The 17,404-nt window shown below is 55.6% G+C and overlaps 1 protein-coding gene across 1 annotated transcript in view; it reads left to right on the top strand.

The window, feature by feature from the left end:
- Positions 1-17,404, top strand: part of LOC309598991 (receptor-type tyrosine-protein phosphatase V-like) — a 35,873-nt gene that overhangs the window by 10,972 nt on the left and 7,497 nt on the right. The window contains exons 10-31 of the mRNA XM_082330039.1: positions 345-614; positions 1,494-1,766; positions 2,066-2,338; positions 2,817-3,086; positions 3,476-3,748; positions 4,534-4,806; positions 5,337-5,609; positions 6,490-6,759; positions 7,239-7,517; positions 7,757-7,891; positions 8,002-8,212; positions 10,895-10,962; positions 11,134-11,260; positions 11,602-11,649; positions 12,104-12,197; positions 13,097-13,187; positions 13,744-13,820; positions 14,648-14,782; positions 15,351-15,473; positions 15,964-16,124; positions 16,492-16,627; positions 17,232-17,311. Coding sequence (XP_082186165.1) covers positions 345-614; positions 1,494-1,766; positions 2,066-2,338; positions 2,817-3,086; positions 3,476-3,748; positions 4,534-4,806; positions 5,337-5,609; positions 6,490-6,759; positions 7,239-7,517; positions 7,757-7,891; positions 8,002-8,212; positions 10,895-10,962; positions 11,134-11,260; positions 11,602-11,649; positions 12,104-12,197; positions 13,097-13,187; positions 13,744-13,820; positions 14,648-14,782; positions 15,351-15,473; positions 15,964-16,124; positions 16,492-16,627; positions 17,232-17,311 — 3,940 coding nt within the window. The remainder of the gene's footprint in view (positions 1-344; positions 615-1,493; positions 1,767-2,065; positions 2,339-2,816; positions 3,087-3,475; positions 3,749-4,533; positions 4,807-5,336; positions 5,610-6,489; positions 6,760-7,238; positions 7,518-7,756; positions 7,892-8,001; positions 8,213-10,894; positions 10,963-11,133; positions 11,261-11,601; positions 11,650-12,103; positions 12,198-13,096; positions 13,188-13,743; positions 13,821-14,647; positions 14,783-15,350; positions 15,474-15,963; positions 16,125-16,491; positions 16,628-17,231; positions 17,312-17,404) is intronic.

The following is a 17,404-nucleotide window of genomic DNA, read 5'->3' as shown; positions in this document are numbered from 1 at the left end:
TCTGCCTAGACTACTCGTGATTTCAAGGCCAGCCTGGGACTGGTGGGAGAGGGGTGCAAGAGGGGAAGCACAGAGACCTGTCTGGGCTTGCTGCTCCCTGTCCATGGAGCAGAGCAGCCCGCTGGGGAGCTGAGTGCTCTCTTCTCGGTACAGCACCTGCCTGCTAGCAGCAACCTGGGGACATGCACAGGCAACTTGCATGGCCCCCAGGACAACAGGCCAGCTGGCAGTCAGCTTGCCGCCACTTCTCCTTTAACCCTGTGCAGAGGTGCAAGCTGTGTCCTGGCTTCTCCAGTTGCTGTCTTCCACGATCTCATGGATCTCCATGCTGTGTTTCCCCCTAGATCCACTGTCTCTGGCTAATGTGAGTGTACAGCCTGGCCAGAGACCCCAGGAGCTACATGTGAGCTGGGTGGAGTCAGGCGGTGGCAGAGACCACTTGGTACAGCTCTCAGTGGCTGAGTCCCTGTCCATCATCAGGAATGTGTCCGTGCCCCGTGGAGCCACCCAGCTTGACCTGGAGGGGCTGGTGCCAGGGTCCCGATACCGCGTGGAGATCATTTCTCAGGCTGGGCCTCATCGCATCTCCTCTCAGACTGCCATTGGCTACACTGGTAGGAACGCAGCTCCTCTGCTCCCATTCCCATCCCTGGTCCCAGGGCTGTTCTGCAGGAGGGCCCTGAGACCATGTCCCTGCAACACCACTGGTGCCTGTCTCCTACTCAAGATGCTGGCTCTCTTGTTGGGACCCTCACTCATCCTGAGCCAGCAGCTCAATGGGGCATGCTGTGAGCCTGCTCCAGCACTTTGGGACAAGGGGGTCTCAGGTCATGGTGGTGATGCACCATTGCGCACTACAAGAAGGACACTGAGGTGCTGGAGCATGTCCAAAGAAGGGCAACGAAGCTGGTGAAGGGTCTGGAGCACAAGTCATACAAGGAGTGGCTGAGGGAGCTGGGGTTGTTTAATCTGGAGAAGAGAAGGCTGAGGGGAGACCTTATCACTCTTCACAACTGCCTGAAAGAAGGCTGTAGTGAGGCAGGGGTTGGTCTCTTCTCCCCAGTAACAAGCGATAGGACAAGAGGAAACGGCCTCAAGTTGCGCCAGGGGAGGTTTAGGTTGGATATTAGGAAAAAATTCTTCACTGAAAGAGCTGTCAGGCCCTGGCCCAGGCTGCCCAGGGCAGTGGTTGAGTCCCCATCCCTGGAGGTATTTAAAAGGGTAGACGTGGTGCTCGAGGACATGGTTTAGTGGTGGATTTGGCAGTGCTGGGTTAATGGTTGGACTTGATGATCTTAAAGGTCTTTTCCAACCTAAACAATTCTATGCTTCTATGATTATCACCTGGGACACAGGGAGCAGCTTTGATTTGGGAGCAACCCGCTGCTCTCAGCAGTCTTTAGACAGCATGTGAGATGCTCGCAGTCCTGCAGCTCCCACCTTCATTCCCAAACTAGAGTCAGTCCTGAGCATCCCCTGTTTCTCTCCTGCAGTCCCGTTACCTCCTCTTTCCCTGTCGGCAAGCCCTGTCAGCACAGCCTGGGCTCTGGCTGTGCACTGGGAGACCCCTCCGGGGCAGAGGGATGGATACCTGCTCAGCATGCACGAGGAGGGCTCTTCTGCACCAGCAAGGAACCTGGAAGCAGGGAAGGACAGCACCAATGTCACCCTGGCACAGCTGGCACCAGGAACTTGCTATCTTGTTGGGATCTGGGCAGTAGCTGGACGCTACCGCTCCCTCCCCCAGAATGTCACTGGCTGCACGGGTGAGCATCCGTACCGCCCATGGGTGATTTGGGTGAGGGCACTGCAAGGAGCTCCAGAATGGGATGGGGATCAACGTTGGCACCCAGGGAGAGGAGGGCACTCTGGCCTGGTTCACAGTGATGCTGGCCTGCAGTCATCTCCTGACTTTTGCAGCCTTCTTGTGCCACATGGGCACAGAGCACTTGCTGGCCAGTTGCTGCTGGCTGCCTGGGGAAAGCAAGATTCCTCCCTGGAGATGGCTGCATGGTCAGAACTGGATCTTTTTCTCGCTGACTCATGTGTCTGTCTTTCCTTGCAGTTCCTGCTGCACCGACAAACCTGAGCCTTACCAACCCAGGCAGCTCCTCGGAGCTTTACACGTGCTGGAACAAGCCCCCCGGCAGGAGGGACCACTACCGCGCTATTCTGTATAGCCTCAGCACCCAGAGCAGGGATCGGGTCCAGACCTTGAGTCCAGATGCCCAGAACATCACCTGGACTCACCTGGAGGCAGGCAGCAGGTTTGCTGTGCAGGTCATTGCTGTGAAAGGCTCATTCGAAGCCTCCTCCACCAACGTCACCCAATGGACATGTGAGTCTGATGGGCTGGGTTGGACACAGCACTCCACTGTGCCCCAGAGCCTCCATCTGAGCCTTGCAAAGCACCCACCACCACCTTCCCCATCCCAAACCCTCCCCGCTGTGCCCCTAGCTTCTACATAGTTGTCCCACCTTTCTGCTCACTGTCCTCACTCCTTCCCTGACACAGAGCCAATCCCCCCTACCCCCCTCAAAGGCTCTGGGTATCATCTCCCCTGCCATGTCCAGCTGCAAGCCCTGGGGATATTGCACTCAGAGCCATGCGCGCTGTCTGCCCATTTGTCCCCATGCTTCTCTCTGGGAGGATCTCTGGTGGCCAGCCTGCCTACTGCCCAGGGGGAGCTGGGGGCTGGAGTCCAGCCCGTGGCACTGCCAGAGCACAAGGAACCACTGGGCAAAGCAGCCGGCTCGTAGCACTGAGCAGTGAGTGGTGGCACGCAGGGGCTGACTGTCTCCCTGTTGCTTTCCAGATCCCTTGGCCCCTGCCAACCTCACGCTGGGCAGCCCCTCTGCCTCCACACTGCAGGTCTCCTGGGCAGCCAGGGGGCGAGGAGCAGAAGGCTACATGGTGGATGTCTATGACACAGCCTCCAGCAGTCGTGTTGGGCGCGTGGTGCTGAGTTGGGATGCCAGGAGTCACACCTTCAGGAATCTGAGACCCGGCACCCGCTACAGCATGGCAGTGAGGGCCACAGCTGGACCCTTCCACACCAGCACCCCCAACCTCACCCACTGCACACGTGAGTATGATCCTCTCCTTGCAGCCAGGTGTCCTCCACCAGATCTCCCCCTTCCTGGTTCAAATCAGAGGCCATACTGGTGCAGCCAGATCCTGCCTTCCTCTCCCACCCATGCAAGCACTCAGTGCTCATGCCCTGCTGGATGCAGCATGGGGAGTCTGTGCATGACCCCATGGCCTGGCCACCCATGTCCCAGGTAGCCATCTGCAGCCACCCACAGCACCAGGGAGGAGGCAATCCCTGGAGCCACAGAGGCAAGGGCAAAGCCAGCCCTTGGGACCTTGCAGGGCTGACCCACCTCCTGCAGCACAGGCTTGGCACAGGCATGGAGCATCTCCTTTCCATCAGCCTGACCATGGCTTCTGGCAGTGACTGTGTTTCCTCCACAGGCCCGCTGCCCCCAGCCACTGTGCACTGGCTGAGCACGGGGCACCCCGACAGGCTGAGCGCATCCTGGGGCTCCGCAGCCGGGGGGCGAGATCGCTACACACTGACCCTGTACCACGCACGGCTGGGCACCGTGGCAGCTACAGCCTCACTCAGGAGAGACACCCACAACTTCACCTTCATGGGCCTGACTCCAGGATACGAGTACTCCCTGGAGGCCAGTGCTACAGCTGGACCATACCAGGCAGCGGCACCCAACATCAGTGGCTGGACAAGTGAGTGCCCAGAGGAGTGTCCTCTGCAGAGGGGTGGGAGATGTGGCACCACTGGGCAGCCCTGAGGAGGGATGGGAGGTTTACAGGGGTCCTGGTGTCTTTGGATATGTGCACACACATGTGCATGGATGCAGCACGCAGCAGTTAATGCATGGGCACACTGTTACCCTCATGGGCACATGGATGTTCAACTGTGGACTTGCACAAGTATACGCTGATGACATGCAGGGTTACCCAGCTGTGCCCATGTGGGGACATCCTTCTGCCCGTGCAGCCCCATCTCCCTGTATACAGGAGCACTCACACCCTTCCTGAATCTCCTCCAGCAGGTAGAAAGGACATGACCATGAATCAGTGTAGTAGAAGAGGCTAATCCACAGTCCTGCTAGGAGAACAAGTCTTTGCTAGTCCAGCACTTCTCCCCACCCAGAAAGATTTTAGGGCTGGACAGTGTGTAGAGGCTGTGCCAGCTCTGCCCAGGCAGCCGCACGCCAGCTGGGCACTGGAGGATGCAGCGGTGGCAAAGGCATTCCAGCTGGGCTATGGGGATGAGGGTGACCTGGATGAAGAAGGGTTGGCATGTGAGGGACCACAAAGGCTGAGCAGCATTAAAGGTGAGGTGGGATGGGGACAGAAAAGAGAAAAGTGAGGAGGAGGAGTGTGCCAGAGGAGGACTTCATGTCCCAGCCCTCAGGGAGAATCGGTTCTGCTGCACAATGTCCCGCCAAGTGTGTTCCCTTCTGCACAGTCTCCGGTCTCTAACATCAGGTCTGATGACTCCCCAGGCCCGCTGCCCCCCGCCACAGTGCGCTTGCTGAGCACGGGGCACCCCGACAGGCTGAGTGCATCCTGGGGAGCCGCGGCCGGGGGGCGAGACGGCTACGCACTGACCCTGTACCACGCGCGGCTGGGCACTGTGGCAGCTACAACCTCACTTGGGAGAGACACCCACAACTTCACCTTCACGGGACTGGCCCCAGGAAGCAAGTATATGTTGGAGGTGGTGTCCATGGCAGGGTCCTACCGGACACCTGCAGGGAACGTCAGCAACTGGACGTGTGAGTACCCTGTTTTGAGGGTGATGCATGCCTTGCTAGGCAGTCACAAAGGCTCATGGCAAAGGACATGGACCCACTGACCTTCATGGCAGACCCTGAGCCCTGCCTGAACCCAAGGGCATATCAGTGCCGTGACACTGAGCAGGGTTCTGCCCACCTTCACCATCAGCTCCACCAGCCTGGATTAGACCAGCTGCAGCACTGGGAGCTGTGCTTCAGAGAAGCATGGAGGAGGGAACAGGTGACAGGGGCGTTCACCTTCCTCTCCCCTCCAGCCAGCTGGGTGTCCCCTCCTCTCCCATCCCTGGGGGTCTCACTCCAGCTGGGACAGGGCTGTTTCTGCTCAGAGAAGCACCACTTGAATCTTGCAGAAGGTGCTTTCAGCTGCTTCCAGGCTGGTGGACGCAGCCATCCAGCCGAGACGAAGTGCCCTGTCCTGTATGGTGCATCCCTTCTGATGACACTGCCAAGATAGCCAGGCAATGCCCTCAGACCCTTCACTGACAACATCTCCTATCCTGTCTCTCCAGACCCCCTGGCACCCCATAACGTGTACATGACGAACCAGGGGTATCCCAACAGGCTGAGCGCATCCTGGCGCGCTGAACCCCAAGGACAAGACAGTTACAGGCTCCTCCTGTATCACTCGGGATCAGGTATTGTGGCAGCCAATGTTTCTGTTGGGAAAGGCATCAGCAAATTCACCTTTTCTGGCCTGGCTCCAGGACACAAATATCTGCTGGAAGTGGTGGCCATGGCAGGGCCCTACGCAGCCTCTGCGGGGAACATCAGCGACTGGACAAGTAAGTGGCAAGGGCTGGAGGTCCTTGCATCATGCGTGAGGCTCAGCCTTCCCCAGCTGGGTGGGCTCAGCACCTGCAGTGGGAAGGGGCAGGGATGGGGCTGGGACCGCTGCCTGGAAGCTGTAGGTACCACCGTAGGAATGGGATCATGGGCTGTGCAAGCCCCCGGTGCAGGGGAGAGCAGGGCAATTCTGCTGCCCACCGAACAGCCTGGCAGCCGTGGCTGCTGTTTCAGGAGGCAGAGCTCCAGCTCATGGCCCCGCTGTTCACACAGGCTGGCTCCTCCAGGCATGGGTGACCGAACAAGAGCAAGGGATCCCAGAGTGCTGCTCTGGTAGAGGACACCCACAGCCTGGGAGACCACGAGGCCTTACAGCCAGGGGGGGACACCCCACTGTCCCCACTGCCTTTCCCAGGCACTCAGAAAATTCCTGGCATGGGGGATAAGGGGAGGCTGGGCTTTTTTTTTTTTTTTTTTTAAGGAATGTGGAAATTGCAGATAAGCACAATAAGCCTTTTCATGTGCTTGTCCCCACAGTCCCTGCACTTTGTTTGGGGAATCCAGAGGTCTCTGCTCCCACACTCAGGCAGCCCCTGGCAGAGTGCTGGGAGTCATGTGCAGAGCCCTTCAGACAGGTCTCTAATGAAACATGCTAATTAGCAGGAGGAAGAACCCATCTCCTCATGCTCCTCACTCTGCATGTCCTCCAATTGCCATTTAAAGGTCATTTCTGGTAGTGGCAGCCAGCAGCTGCAGAAACGTTGTCACTGAACACATGAAGTTTCCTTGCGTATTACCCATCTTCTGCTTGTATCTCTACAGGATGGAAGAGAGTACATGCATGCCAGTAACTCTCCCCTGGTGTGGTTTTCATTGTAGCCCCCTCAGTTCCCAAAAATCTCTCTGCGGTGGCTGAAGGGAACAACACAATGCTCATCTCCTGGGGCAGTGTCTCTGGACAGCAGGACGACTGCCAGCTGTGGCTGCGGGATGCCAGGAACAGCACGCGGCCCTGGCGGCACACCCTCGGCAGAGGGCAAGTCCAGCACCTCCTCCAGGGGCTGATCCCAGGGAGGAACTACTCTGTCTCCTTGAGCTGCGTGGCCGGGCCCTACTGGAGCAGCACCAAACCCTTGGCAGTGCCGATGGGTGGGTATGCGCTACTGTGGGGATGGGAGGAATGCAGGCTGGAAGGGGGAGAAACACCTGGGTGGTCTCAAGACTGGATCAGCCCTTGGGGGTCACAGAAGCATGGGAAGTCTTCATGGTGGGAGAAGAGGGAAACGAGCAAGGTGACCCTCTGGTAGCCGTCACCTCCCTAGCTAGCCCTATCACAGAGATTTCCCATCACCTCGTGACCTGGCTACCTGTGAAGCAAGGCAGACTCTGCAGAGATCTCCATTGGTCTGCTTCTCCTATAAGACATCTGCTCAGGCCCTGACCCATTCACCTTGTCCTGTGGCCCTTGCCACAGAAGGTTCCCAGGTCGCAGATGTCCAGCTCTGCTCCTCTCCCATTGACCTATGGACAGGCAGTAAAGGACCATAGTGGCTCTGGGCTGATGCATGGCCTGAGGTTGGGATTTCTCTGACCTATTAAGTACAGAGCCTGCCATATCTCCTTTGCAGAGCCGAACCCAGTGGAGGATGCGCAATGCCTACCAGAGTCAAGGAGACTTTACTTGAACTGGACCACCTCTCCTGGAGATGTGGAGGCTTATGAGGTGGTGACAGAGAGACTCTCTGATGGACTTCCCAGCTCTAAGTATGTCATGAGCGTCTCTACGAGTGAGGCCAGTCTGGAGGGGCTGGGGCCAAACTCATCATACCGAATTACTGTGAGTACAGTGGGCATGAACACAATGAGGAGCCAGGCTGTGACTCTGATCTGCAGCACAACAGTGGAGGGTGAGTCCTCTTCTTTCCCACAGCCTTGCCACAGACCCCAGGAGAAGACACCCAGTGTTGCTAATTAGACCTGGGGACTCTTTCAGATGCCTGTGAGTCCCATGTGGTCCTGCACTGAACTGCAGTGGGTCAGGGCTCTGGGCAGTGACGCTGGGACCAGTCACAGGCTGAGCAATGTGTGGTGGGTCCATGGGAGCAGGGACACGCTAACAGGTTGTACTTGCTGGTTCCTCTTCCAGCCCTGCCTCCACCCCTGCGAGCAGACATCTTCCAGGTGGAGGCCAGCTCCACGGTTATCATTTCATCAGACCTGTTCAGCGAGGAGAACGGCCAGATCGAGTATTATGGCGTCATTGCTACCACTAATGATTCAGGTAAGTGCCCCTGCACATCCTGATCTGCAGTGGCTCCCTGGAGGGAAGCAGGTCCCCTGGACATCACTTTGGGACTACCTACCACTGTCACCTTGTACATTATCCTTCAGTGCTGAGGCCCACCCAGGAAAGCATGTCCAGCACATGGTATGACCACTATTATGGGACAGAGGACTCCTACCTGGCTGTGCTAATCCCCAATCCCTTCCATCCGAGCCCCAGGAGCTCCCCCGAAACCTGGCGAGTGCCAGTGGGAACAGAGGAGTGCGGCCAGTCCAGGGCAACGTGCAACGGGAAGCTGAAAGCCAACGAACAGTACAGGTGAGAGATGTCAGCATCCCTCCTGAGGGGAAGGGGCTGGAGGAGAAAAGGGACTGCATGTGTCCCTGCAAGGTGCCACCAGCTCCCTGGACGCCACCTCACCCTCGTATTCCCCAGACCCCCAGGAGTGGACCCCAGGGGTTGCTCCACCAAGCAGTGTTTGAGGGATGCAAGGGCTGGCATACAGGAGAATATTAGTGTAAGTGGGCAGGGAGAGCAGAAGTGAAAGCTGAGGCTGACAAGGGCTGTATGTGTTGCCTTGGGAGCTGGGCAGTTGTCCACCTCCAGGGTAAGAACTAAAACGGATGCTGTTACCTGTGGGGCTTTTGCATGGGACTCAGAGCCACATGCGGACTCAGAGAGTGCAAAAATGAAACTGATTCGGAAACATTAGTTCAAGTGGTGCCTACACAACTGAGGGCTCAAAGGTTGAGGGTAGCAAACACACAGGCTAAGGTCCAAGTTCCCCATGAGACACACACAGAGATCATAATATTCATAGAGTCTTATTTGACAGTAAACAGAATCCAGGAACATGAATGTACAAGCATATATATTTTGTTATAGGGTACCTTTAAAATAGTTGATGGTAAAATAAGTTTTCTACTACAGACAGTAGTTTTCTACTACAGTCAGTCCTCTGTTAATTTAGCAGCTCACAATTTCATCAAACAGAGACTATATCCCCAGGAATTCCTCTGACAAAGGGATCCCCTAGAATCTGGAAGGTTGTCCCATTTCAGTTTAAAGAAACTGAGAGCAAGGGTGGCTGACTAGTGACAGAAGTTGCTGAGAGTGTTGGGAAAAGAGCAAGAAGGACCGTGAGAGAGTGTGTACATGAGAGTGAGCTTCACTTTCCCCGATGAGTAAAGTGAGAATTAGATCTGCCCTTAAGTTTTGTGGTGAGTGGAGTCAAGGTCCCTGGTGCTGGATTTGGACCTGCTGGCTCTCCTTCCTTTCTTCTTTTCTGCTTTGCTCTCTCTACTTTTGCTGTGTGCAGACTCCGTGCTTACATGAAAAACTTACATTGATTCTTATGGAGTCGTTTTAGATTTACACGTGTTGCCATACAGGGGCTCTTAACTCAAGCTGCTGTTTGGGGCAGCACTGGCAGAGAACAGAGATTGGTGTTAACGCTGGGCTGCGTCAGGAGAGTGGGAAATGGCTGCTTCTCCTGGGAAAAAAAGGAAGCTTCCAGAGAGCCATTCCCTTGGAAATCCCACCCAGACGGGCTCTCCCTACGTACTGTATTGTCATGCCTGGCAGGAGAATTGCATGATCACCATTCCCATCCCATGCCCACCACAGGTGTTGTGATCCCTGGGCTGGCATGGGAGAGTCTCCAATTGATTCAGAAGGTTTGAGATTGATTGCCCATCACACCCATCTAGTCTTTTTTGCTAACGGCTCCTGCCCAACTCACTCTCAGGCATGGCAGGGCCAGCCTTACTGCTTAACCCTAGCAGCCTCAGATCTGGCCTTCTGCTCCAGCCGTTGTGGCTGAGAGGGGACAGGCTGGGTGCAAGCTGGGTCCACGTTACAACGCATTGCCTCAGACCAGGATCTGCCTGACCCATCTCTTGTAGCTGCCAGCAGCCTCGAGGGGAGTTTAACAAAAGCACAAACAGACCAGGGTACCCCTCCACCCCCCAAATACTGTCCAGTCATTCTGAGAGTGTGTATCTGCCCTCCATGCCTCCCAGCTGCCATTTTCACTCCCACATCGACCTCCCACAAGGTAGCAGCTAATTCAGAGCCGTCAGGGTGTCATTAGCCCACCTACCGTGACAGAATAACATGTACTTAACTGTCCAGTTACTCAGGACTAGAAGATCCTTTTGCACCTCTTCACAGCTTGCTTTCATTTTGGCTGCCCTAGACAAGATGTATCTTCAGTAAACTGTGCTGCTTTCCTAGTTAATCATCATCAGTAGTGTGGTGAAAAGCAGATACCTCTGACAGCCCATCTCTACCCTGAAAGATGTGTTTCCCATCTTTCAGTGAGTTATTTATCCACAAGCCCTTATCTCTCATGCCATGGCATCTGCAGGCTCGGTTTCCAAAGAGGTCTTTGCTCTGGCAAAGGGGACTCACACTGGGCTCCACAAACTCTTGGCTGCTAAAATCAAAAGCTATGACTGAAAGCCTTAGCTTGCGTTTAGGGCACAAGAAGACCTACCCGTCCAGGTTACCTGCTCAGAAGGAAGTCAGCTCTGCAGGGTGCTGTGAGGCTTGGTGTGCACACTTCTGGGAGGAGGAGGATGTAGGGCAGATCTCTGCAGGGAAGAGGATGCTCCAGGCACTTCTGTGTGCATGGGGAAGGGGATGGGTCGGGGCTCAGCCCTCCCAGCTGAGGTGCCCCTGTTTCAGACAGTCACCCAGGCTCAGCTCTTTCAAGTCAACCCAGTTAATGGGTTGACATGAACGAAGACAATGACTCAACCCAACTTGATTTTCCCTGCTTACTGTTGTCTTTCCCTATTTCTGTCCAAGAGGCAGAAAAGGGAGAAAAGACCATTTCCATACATTGCTTAAATCTCTGCCAGAAAACCAGCTTCTTCCAACACACCATTTCAAAATAGAGCCAGCTGCCCTGTTCCCCCAGGTCTTCCTGCTGCTGGCTGCATGGGTGCTGTGCTCAGTACAGATTGCCACTGATGGCAGGACTCTGCTTTGCCATAGGTTCAGCATCGCTGCCTTCACCAAATACGACCCAGTAGCCCCTGCAGTGACGTTCACCATGTTCTCAGGTAAGATGGAGAATGCCATCTTCCCTACCTGGCTGTGCAGGTTAGAGATAATCAACAACCTGACAATGGCAAGCCAGAGGGAGATCATAGGCTGTAGCAAATATAATAAATAAGGCAAATGCAGCTGCTTTCTGACTCTTACTTCTGTCCATTCTATCTCTTTGATTCCAGCTGCTGGATCTGGTGCAGACGCAATGCCACTCTCAATGCCAATAATCGCTGGAATTGTTGTGGGATTTCTCTTGACACTTGCAGCCATTTTTGCTCTGGTCTACTGGAAACAGCTCAGAGCAAAGAGGTGAGGATGAGCCATCTCTTGCCTGGTGGATGCCGGCTGAGAAACCCAACCTTCAGTGCCAGGCCAGGAGGAAGAGCAGTAAGAGGGTATAAAATGCAATTTAAGCAAACTAGGACACCCGCTAGTGGAGCTGTGCCTGGCAAGCACAGAAGCGGAAGGCAGAGGGGAGAGGGCAGCTGCCCATGTGCAATTAATTCACAGAACCCTACATGTGTGCAAGGCAGTGTGCCTGATGTAAGCCGCCTGCTCAGGCGCTCCGTGAGCCAGCAGTACACAATACACTCACAGTATCTGTCCCTGCACTGCAGGGAAGAGTAACGTCTCCCATGCTTTGATTCTAGAACCAAGAAGAGCAGCCTGCCCCAGGAAATGGTGACCTACAGCTTGAGGTGAGTGCTGGAGTCTTCCCTCTCTGCATGTCCCCACTGCAGGTCCCAGAGTCCTTCACCTACTTCCTTTCTCGTGCTTTGACTCAGGAAAAATCCAACTCTGTCTCCTCTCCTTCAGTTATTTTTTAAATCTTCGGCTTTCAGTATTTATTCAGTATTTATTGCCCAGCTCCATTCCAAGTCAATGGAAGTGGAAATACATTGTCCAGACCTCCTCTGCAAGGCTGCTGCAGTAGGAGAATATCCTCATCATCCTGAAATCCCTCCTAATATTTAAACAATGCTCTGTTGGATGCACTTCCCTGGGCAATGATGTGGGCTATAAACCATCCCTCTGTGTGTGCATCCAGGTACTGCAGGTCTCAAGGCTGGGCTGTCTCACTGGCCACCTGATTGGCCTGCCAGACCTCTCAATAGCTAAGGCAAGTTTTCCTCTGGACTTCATTTCATGCAGAAACGTCCATCGGCCAATTCCCATACAGAACTTCAAACAGTACTATGAGATGAAGACAGCAAGTGCTAACCACGCTTTTTTCCAGGAGTTTGAGGTGAGATGAGACTCCTGCTAGAGCTGAGACTTAACCTCCCCTCTAGGTAGCTCATGCCCCAGCTGTTGGGTGGTCTGTACGGACTCCTGATCTCCAGAGACAGTAACCCATTTCTCTAGCAATCCAACCACACTGCTAGGCAATCTTGGAGGCTAAAGACTGGATGGACCAAGTGATCAGGCAATTCCTTTGCTCAAAACCTCTTTTGTTCAAGTTCTGGTAGAAACATGTGTTGTCTGTGGCATGAGGTAAACTAGCACTGTCCGTAGCTGCTGGTGTGCAAAGCTAAGGGTGCCAGGCCTGAACTGGAGGCAAAGATGCTGAGTGGTGTTCCAATGAGATCTGCCTTGACAGTGTTAGAAAAGAGCATGCAGCCAAAAGGAAGGTCGAGGAGCACTCTCAGAGCTATAGGGCCAGGCTGTGAGATTCACCTGGCTAGCTTCACCGGCTCCCACTGCCAACATCTGCAGGCTCTGAATTGTTCTGCTGCCAGCACCTTTGAAAGTCCCACCCGTGATTTCAAGCCCTCCCCACATCACCCTTCTCTGGCCTTCTGAGTGAGGACAGAGGCAGAAGCAGCACAAGATGTTTCTGTTTCCTCAGCACAAAATGCTCTGAGCTTCTTGACAGATTTCTGATTTCTGAGAAGGTTTTTTTCCCCAATACTTGTTCTTGGGCTTGTTTTCTTTTAAATACAAACAGTGCTGTTGGAAATGGCGCTGGGAAAAGCCACCTCTGGCTCAGAGTATACAGGCAATCCTGAGGGAGTAGAGAAGTTCCCTGTGCATAGGTGACTCTCTTGAACCACCAGACACAGCCGTTGGCCATGAGCAGGGAGCTGGGTTGGCCAGGAGCTCTCCAGAGAGACACTTGTGCTTATCCTCTCCCTTGTCCTACAGGAGCTGAAGGAAGTTGGGAAGGAGCAGCCGAAGGTGGAGGCCGAGCTACCAGCCAACATCTCCAAGAACAGATATCCCCACGTGCTGCCCTGTAAGTGCTGTCTCCTCCCTCCTCCCCCCAGCATCCAGGGCGGGAGTTCAGGCTGCAACGCACAGGGACAGGCTCACCTTGCATCGCTGCAGGGTTCACAGTGCCTGGCTCCTCTCCTGGGAGAAGGAGTCTTGCAAGGGGCTTCAGTTTCCCTTTTCCTGCTGGAGACTCAAGGCTTAAGGGTTGAGCCAGGGCTGAGCCACCACCCTCCTCAGCTCCTCCAGGAAGGCTCCTTGGCAGGTGCTGGGTGAGCCCAGCTCGGGGATGGGTCCCAGCTGGAGACCAAAGAGGGACCATGAGTGTCCCATGGCTTCTCCGATAAGCCTCATGATACCAGCTCTGCTTTCTTACCCCCCTGCTAACCCAACTGGCAGGCAATGCTCACCTCTCCTGGGAGGAGGTGCCTGGCCGAGCACAGAGCCTCTCTGCTGGCTGTGTACATGGAGCTAACGGAGCTGCTGGGGCTTCTCCTGATGTGTTACCCAGGTGAAGAGGAGATGGCCATGTCTTGGTGAAGGGCTACCTTGGGGGGTCATGTGTGTATGGTCTTTTTCAGATGATCACTCTCGGGTCAAGCTGAGCCAACTCGGGGAGGATCCACACTCAGACTACATCAATGCCAACTTCATGCCTGTGAGATCCTACTTGCCTTCCCCACAGAGACATGGCCATGGGGCACCATCAGAGAAACTGCCTGGATTGAGGTTGTGAGGGCTGGTGGGCAAGAGCTGCCACTGAAGCCACAGCTGGCACAGACTGGCAAGGAGTTGGGGGTCAGGCGGAGATGCATAGTTGCCCATTAGCAGGGATTGATGGAAATCGTCAGATGGCAAGTGCTGTGAATGCAGAGGTGTGAGTGTGGGGAGACCGGCAAGGCTTTCTGCTTTCTTCTTGAGGACTATCCTTTTCCCATCCTCTCCCAGCTTACTGCCCCATCTGTCTGTCTGCTCTTTCTCCTTCTGGTCTGTGCAGCTGCATTTGAACAACCCCGGAGCTGTTCCCACATCCCCCATCCGGGAGATTTTCACAGGTAACAGGCAGAGCACACAGCATGCACGCGCAGGTGTGTGGATTCACGGGGCATGTGTGTGTCAGAGGGGCAAAGGCAAAGAAGCAGCATGAGACCTTGCATGCTCACCCTACCTTCAGCAATGACTGGGGAGCACAAGAAAGACCCAGATCTGTCTTTCCCTGGTTAGGCTGAATGAGGAACTGCTTGGAGGGAAACAGTGGGGATCACGTCTTTATTCCAAATATGTAGAGAGCATGTGTTGGGCAGCACATGCTTTCTGTGAAATCAGCTGCCTCCGAGATCAGCTGCCTGTGAACCGTGCCCGCCTGGGCTAAGGGCACGGGCGTTTCTCCCTCTGCCGCAAAAGCAGACCAGACACTGACTGTCCCAGGGCAGGATCCACTTGCCTCAGCAACTTGCCAACTCCTCCTGTCTGCCTCTTGCTCAGGGCTACACATCCCAGCAAGAGTTCATTGCCACCCAGGGGCCCCTGAAGAAAACTATAGAGGACTTCTGGAGGCTGGTGTGGGAGCAGAACGTCTGCAACATCATCATGCTGACAGTGTGCATGGAGAACGGGCGGGTAGGTTGGCACCACTGGGCTTCCACATGCCAGACCCAGCCAAGCCCAGACCTGGTCATGTGAGCTGAGCCCAGGGCTGGGTTTGTGCCCTCCACCAGCCCCTGAGCAGATGTGGCTTCAGGGTGAGCACGGGCCACGCAGCTTCCCCGACAGGCAGTCTGGGGGGAACAGAGGCTGATGTGTGCAGCTCAGCATTAGCTTGGGGTAGGAAAGGGCGGGAGTGGAGCTTAGCTGGAACCATGCCCATCACCCTCAGATATTTCTGCAGCATCTGAAACTACCACTTGCCTCTGGATGAGACACCTCACATGGACTGTTCCTCTAGTCTCCAGGGATGATGAGACCCATGCAGGTCCTTTTCTCTGGAGGAGGCTGAGATCCAAAGAAAGGGGAGATGGGGCAGTGCTGTGCAAAGCTCCTGGTGGGAAGGGGAAGTACCCCTGCCTGCTCCCCAAGAGCTCTCCGCACAGCTGCTGCTCTCCAGATGCTCCCAAGGAGCCAGAAGGTCACCCAGTGGGACCTGGGGCCTCTCTGGCCTCACTGGGACCCCATCTTGCCTGTGCTCTAGGTCCTCTGTGATCATTACTGGCCATCCGAATCTGCCCCGGTCTCCTATGGGCAGGTCCAGGTGCACCTGCTGACGCAGAGCAGCTCTGAGGAGTGGACCATGCGCGAGTTCAAACTGTGGCATGTGAGTAAGGACCCGAGAGGATGGGCTCAGGAACCTGTCAAGGGCTGGGCGTTTGCATGGGATGCAGTGGCATTTCTCCTTGGTGGTGGTGGCAGCGTAATTTCCTTTCCCTGCCATTAGCAGGGTTCAAAGACCCAATCCCCTGCAGACCAGGCTGTCACTGTCAATGTGTATCACCCCTGCTGTCCACTCTTGCTCGCTCCTTTCCATGTCCCTGCACTGGGACACAGCCTGCAGCTGCAAGGGCACGTTCCCCGGCAGATAAGGCACGTCTCCTCCTTGCCACCTCCACGTGCCTCACCATGGCAGGGGACCATGGGGGAGGACAGAGGAGCAGGAGCCACCAGGCAGTGCAGAAGACCTGGCATTGGCTGTTCCCTGCAGCTGAGCTGGGTGTCCCCAAGCCCCTGGGTGCTCCCAGGGCCGTGGGGTGCATGCGTGCCCCTGTCCCAGTGGGCTGCACGCTGATCACCAGCATCCCCCCTGGCAGGAGGGTCTCCAGGCAGAGCGGCACGTGTCCCACCTGCACTACACAGCGTGGCCCGACCACGGGATCCCAGAGTCCACAACTTCCATTATGACCTTCAGAGAGCTGGTCCGGGAGCATATCCAGAGCACCAAGGATGCGGGGCCGACCCTTGTGCACTGCAGGTGAGGCTCTGCTCCGTGGGATGGCAGGAGAGGACGATGGGAGAGGGCATGGGGGACAAGGGTCCTACTCGTGCCCAAACTGGGAGGGAAAGCAGTACCCAGGAGACACAGCTGGTCTGTGGAGAGTCTCCTGCTTGGGCATTGGGGATTACAGTTCTGGTTGCAGCCTGCCCCCCAATCCCAGGGGACAGGGCAGCTGGAGATGGTCAGCACCAACCTAGGGCAGTCTGAATGGCTCCTCGACCCCATGCTGTGCTGGGACCAGTGCCCCATGGTGCAGCATCTGGGAGCCATGTCTAGCAGCGGGAGGGCAGCCCATCGGCTGTGAGGTCAGGCGATGTTTAACCCTTACTGTCTGTGGTCTCAGTGCCGGGGTGGGCCGCACTGGCACTTTCATTGCCCTGGATCGGCTGCTGCAGCAGATGAAGCAGGAGAAGGTGGTGGACACATTTGGTGTTGTTTATGCCTTGCGCATGAACCGTTACCTGATGATTCAGACGCTGGTAAGACCTCTGCTCCCTCTACCCCCAGGCCCCTTGCTCCATGGCATAAAAGCTAGCTGGGCTGGCAGACAGATGAGCTGGCCAGCCAGCCCCAGCACCCCCAGGCTGGTCCCCAACCTGACACTGTGTCACAGTGCCACTCAAAGCAGCAGCTCCCCTGGAGTGGAAATTGTTCGGCTGTGGGGGTCTCCAGCAGCTTCATGCCCTGCCAGACCCACAGCAACAACACGCAGAGTCTAGAGCCCTCACAGGAGGCTCAGAAACACCCCAGAGCACCCAGGAGCAGGATCAGACCCTTTGCAGACAATTCTTAACCCACACCATGTCATTGGCCTGTGATGGCCACAGCCCATCTAAATATTTCCAGTGCTCAGGGTTGGGACAAGATGTCAGTGCTACCCTTCAAGACAGGCAGACAGACAGACCTAGTGGAGGGATCCAGGGGCTCTGAGACTGAAGTAGCCGGGGCCTTTTGGGCATGAATGTAGGGCTTTTGGGGCACGAATGTAGGACACCCTCTGCCCACTAGGCAGTGCCATACCCACCCTTTCATGCTGTCTGCATGGTGCAACGCTCTACATTGCTGTCTGCCTTTGCCTTCCAGTCCCAGTATATTTTCCTGCACAGCTGTATCCTGGAAAAGATCTTGGAGGAACCACTCCTGGGTTTATCAGGGACAGAGAGGTAAGGGCCTGCTGTGTTTTGCCTGCCACTCTACCCACCCTGATCCACAGCCCCTTCAGGGAGCAACCTGGGATCCTGACCCCAGCTTGAGCC

The sequence above is a fragment of the Platalea leucorodia genome, assembly GCF_965183815.1.
Source record: "Platalea leucorodia genome assembly, chromosome: 19".
NCBI lineage: Eukaryota > Metazoa > Chordata > Aves > Pelecaniformes > Threskiornithidae > Platalea > Platalea leucorodia.
Note: the sequence above shows the minus strand (reverse complement) of the source record. Positions and strands in the feature narration are given on the sequence as shown.